Raw genomic sequence first — 4,782 nt, 5'->3', positions numbered from 1 at the left:
CTGTGATTAACCAGCGGGAACGTGTGCGGGGGGAGCGGCACCGGCCCCGGGGGGAGCGGGGCCCCACAGCCCCCTCCTTATCCTCCTCCGTCCCTACCCCTACCCCTGACCCCAACCCTCTCCCCGGGAAAACCCCATCCCTTCTACCTCCTGCCCTTCCCTGCTCCCTGCCGTGCCTCTGGCGGCGGCCACGGACACCAGTTACCGATCCAACTGGTGTTTGGGTACCTGACCCCACTGGGCTGCGCCGGGCGTTCAGCATCCAGCTGAAGGGGTAGGGGAGGAAAGGTGAGGAACGCGGGAGCTAACCACTGAACCCTTTCTTCCCAGAGCCTGCCCTGCCGTACTCCAGCAGCGACATCGTTCATCCCATCAAGGTTGACGAGAGCGGCTCGTTCCTGTCCTACGATTTGTCCCACCGGGCACTTCACCGAAGGTCTCCTTCCTCCAGGAGCAAGTTTCTTGCCTTCTATGAACTGCATTACAAAGGACAACCCCTGAAATTCAACCTGAGCCTCAACCACAACCTCCTGGCGCCCGGCTTCGTCAGCGAGAGGCGATACGGGGGGATCGCTAATGCCAAGATCCAGTCTCACGCGTACAACAACTGCCATATGATCGGGGAGGTGCAGAGCCGGGCGCTGGCGGGAGGGCTGGCCGTGCTCAGCACGTGTGATGGTCTGGTAAGTACAGAGACTTTTAGTCAATAAGGAAATAGCAGAAGGTGTGTGAAATCCTTTTTTCTGCTGAAAGCAATAGCAAAATTCCCCCTGCCAGCGGCAGAGTCGGGGTCTCTTCGCGTAGGTTTGATGCATCTGTGGATGAGCTGACTGTAAATTTCCCACGGATTCCAGTGCTTTGGGAACTCTCCGGGACTGTGCTTACTTGTTTCTGTCCAAATTCCCAAAGAGAGCAATACTCATATCGCCTCCGCCTTCTAGTACATAAACGTAGGATTGTGAGAAACACATGTGAAAATGAGCCTGAAGGGTTTACGGTAACGCAGCTCATGTACAGTGAAACTTCTTTATGTTTTGTGAACACCTCCCCGGCCTTATTGCACTGCAAATATTTTCAAAGGTGATGGTGACCTGTAAGAGTGTAAGTTTTGCTGAAAGGCGAAGCGACTTTTACAACTAAGACCCTTGTGTCGGCGCTCAGCAAGGCAAACTCGGGACTTCAGTGTAAACGTCTGTGTGTGCATTCACCGGCACCCAGCTAGCGCGGGTACCACGTCCCCGCAGGGTTTAAAACCTCTTGGGGGTTTGCAGAAGTGGAACCATATAACTTGGTAGCCCCCGTGATACGCACCCCCCCGTTCCCGAGCAGGGGCCATGGGATGACAGAGGTGCTGGGGTTCCCCAGAGGCGGTGGGTGTATGGGGGGGGTGTTCTCCTTCCCAGGGGCTGACGCCGGGAAAAACCCTCCACGTCCCAGCACGGGCACGGGGCGGAGCGGGGAATCTCCAGCCGTGTTCCCCCCTGGGTTTGGAAGGATGATAACTGCATTGCATCGTGGCTCTGCTGGCTGCCGCGGGTGGCTTCGCTCGGCTGGGGGCTGTGTGGGCATTTTAAGCTCCCTGCGTTTAACTAAAGGCAGGTGTGTGTCTGTATGCCGAGGTAGCCTGGTCGAGCGGGGCGGCTTTTAAATGGAAGGTCTGCAGAGGCCACCCCAGGCACTGCGCTTTGCCCGGAGGCGCAGGGCTGTGCTGCTGGATTTTGGGGAGAGCAGAGGGAGCGCAGCCCACAGGCGTGCGGTGGGGAGCATCGCTGCTGCCTCTCCAACACCTGAACCCACCGTGGCGCAGGGCAGGGCAGGAACTGGGCTCATCCTGGAAGGTGTTGGTTGCTCTTTTCCTACTATATTTAACAGCATGTGAGGGTGTTTGGCACCCTGCGCTTCATGCAGCAGCCCTGGCTCGGGGGGGATGGAGACTGCAGAAAATAGCCAGGGCCATCATTCGGGTAAAAAACAGATTGATGCACCTGGGAGGAACCCACAACCTTTTGATTTGTTTCTCTTTGAATGTTTGTATGAGAGAAACAGTGATGGCTGCAGCGCACGCAGAAGCAGAAGGTGTCCTGAGTGCTCCCGTGAACGTCTGTTTACACATGGACACCCTCACCCTCCTCCCCCAGTAATAATATATGATGGTTCTGGGAAGCTTTGTGTGGCCTCGTCCTGCCAGCGAGCTGCAGTCTGCCATCAGACTGAGAAATCTCGTTTTCCAGTGTGAGTCAGGCAAAATCAGGCTGCTAATAGCGAACGGGCTGAAGGATGTTCACCCAGGTCATTTGAAATACATTCTGGTTAGGAGAATTAAACTTCTCTCTGTGAATTAACCACAGATGGGAGAGCAAAAAAAGAAGCAACTCATTAAGTAATTTGTCATCCACATAATGTGTCACCTGAAAACGTCCATTTCATAGTGGTATTCGGTGAACCCCGTAATTAAGGTCTGTAAAGGGTGTTGAAAAAGAACAGTATTGCACAAATGCTATGGATTAGTATTTTTTTTAAGAAGCAGAAAATATTGTTAGCTCTCAAGAGGCATTAGCACAATGTTGCGAGAGGGTCTGCAGCCCATAAACTGCGAGTGGCGAGCAAAACTCAACCTGAAGTTGTTTTAAACCTCTAAGTCTTAAAACTGCCACGGCTTTTTGTCAGACAGATACTAAACCACAGAAAACTGCCCTTAGCAGTGCGCTGCATGGCTCATGATTACTGTGGAAAGTAAAGTGTATTCTGAGCTACTGCTTCATAGAATCACAGGATGGATTAATCACAGGCTGGAAGAGACCTTGAAGACCACCCAGTGCCACCCCTGCCCTGGGCAGGGCCACCTCCCCCCAGCCCAGGTTGCTCCAAGCCCCGTCCAACCTGGCCTTGAACACCTCCAGGGATGGGGCAGCCACAGCTTCTCGGGGCAACCTGCCCCAGGGGCTCACCGCCCGCACAGGGAGACAGTTCTTCCTCACATCTCATCTCAATCTGCCCTCTTCCAGTGTGAAGCCATTCCCCCTCGTCCCATCACTCCATGCCCTTGGAAAAAGTCCCTCCCCAGCTCTCCTGGAGCCCCTTTAGGCACTGGAAGGGGCTCTGAGCTCTCCCCTTTTTGGCCTTCTCTTCTCCAGGCTGAACCCCTCCAACTCTCCCAGCCTGTCCCCGTACATTACATTACTCAAACGCCCCTTGTAAGCATGGTTGGCATTACAGGGTGTATACAAGGAGCGTGCTGCGGCTGTGGGAGGGCACAGAGCTGTAGACAGGGCAGTGCATTACATTTATACACATAACGTGGTGGTGCTGCCACCCTGTATTTCAAGCCCAGCCTCGCTGCAGGGAGAGCGCTCTGCCGTTCCCAGTTGTAAAGCACGTGCTGCTTGTGGCGGCCTCGCGTGTTGAACCGAATCGCATCAGTGCCTCGAAGGGTCGATTCCCCATTACCCACTGTTGGCGCCGCCCCCGCTCCAGCATCCGTTAGCGATGTAGCACACCGTGGCTGTGCCTCGTTTGACACCCTTGGCCGCCTCCGACATCCCTGTTCCCATCACCAGCCTCCACCTTTCTTACAGCACTACTGTAAGACTTTAAACTCCTCCTGTCAGTGATTTTAGAACAAAATAGTGGCAAGAGCTGGGTTCTGCTCTCTCTTGCATAGTTTTGCCAGTGCAATTTTGTCTTCTCCAAGGTTATTTCTTACTCTTGTTGCAGACCGTGGTGAGGGAGCAGGAGACAGGGCATAGAGGTTCTGGTGCTGCTTACCGGGCTGGACTGGGACACGCAAGGTGCAGAAAGGTTAACCGGGTGTGTTTTAAACAGAGAAAGACAGACCTTCCCATGGGTGCTTCTGCAGAACCAGCCGGTGACAGAGCGTGGCCCCCGGGCAGAGCTCAGCCGCGGCAGCGACCTCTGCTCCCTTCCTGGCTCGGAATAACCTGCATCAGGAAATGGAGAAGGAACCGTATCGGTGGCCTCCTTCCCTTCCTCCCCATCCCCATGCTGTTTCCTTCTTGTTATTTTGCCTTTGCAAGGAGTTAATTAGGGAGGAAGCCGTTCTCTCCTCCCCAGCGAGAAGGGGCAGAGCAGTGAGAAAGCGTCACGAGCGGGCTCGGTCCTGTTGTGTCTTGGAAGCGTGGTGACAGCTGTAGAGGCATGCTTTGTCCCTCTCTCTTTGTCCCGGCCCTGTCCTGAGGTGTGAAAGTAATAAACGTGTCAGAGCAAAAGCCTGGTGGTAAGCAAAGCTGAGCACGGACGGGCTCCCGGGGCAGCGTAGGACACCTCAGCCTGCTCCGGACGCTGTACGGCTGCTCTGGAGCAACCAAGAGCAGATGGAGTTGTCTTATGGCGCACAATACCTTTACAAAACACTCCTCTCGGCAGCGCCCTGACTGGCCGAATGACGCTGCGGACTCCCGCAGGAGCCCCCGTTCCTTGGGATGAAGCTGCCCACGCGAAGAGCCTCCCACGCAGCGATCGCGGCTGTGCGTTGGTGCGATGCAGCGTGGAGGCTGGGGAGTCCTGCGCGAGTCCATGCCCACGTGCCGCAGCTGGGCCAGGTCAGGGGGGTCGTAATTAACCAAAGAAAGTTTCAGGGTGACATTTCCCGCTAAAGGAGAGATGCCGATAACACATCCTCCCGTCGCTGCGTGGAGGGGCTGTGCTCCTTGCCCTGGGACTGACTTCCCTGGATTGGAGCTTCTCCCACGATCAAGTGCTGCTGCAGGTTCCTCTTCCCTGGAGGTTTTCTGGTCTGTGACCACGGGAAGCCTCTAGCCGACG

The 4,782-nt window shown here is 55.4% G+C and overlaps 1 protein-coding gene across 1 annotated transcript in view; it reads left to right on the top strand.

The window, feature by feature from the left end:
• The window catches only part of ADAMTS7 (ADAM metallopeptidase with thrombospondin type 1 motif, 7), a 55,807-nt gene that overhangs the window by 4,523 nt on the left and 46,502 nt on the right, over window positions 1–4,782 (top strand). Inside the window, 1 exon segment of the mRNA XM_009881163.1 lies at window positions 327–683. Coding sequence (XP_009879465.1) covers window positions 327–683 — 357 coding nt within the window.

The sequence above is a fragment of the Charadrius vociferus genome, unplaced genomic scaffold (genome assembly GCF_000708025.1).
Source record: "Charadrius vociferus isolate BGI_N301 unplaced genomic scaffold, ASM70802v2 scaffold623, whole genome shotgun sequence".
Lineage (NCBI taxonomy): Eukaryota > Metazoa > Chordata > Aves > Charadriiformes > Charadriidae > Charadrius > Charadrius vociferus.
This window is presented reverse-complemented; position numbering and strand designations above follow the sequence as displayed.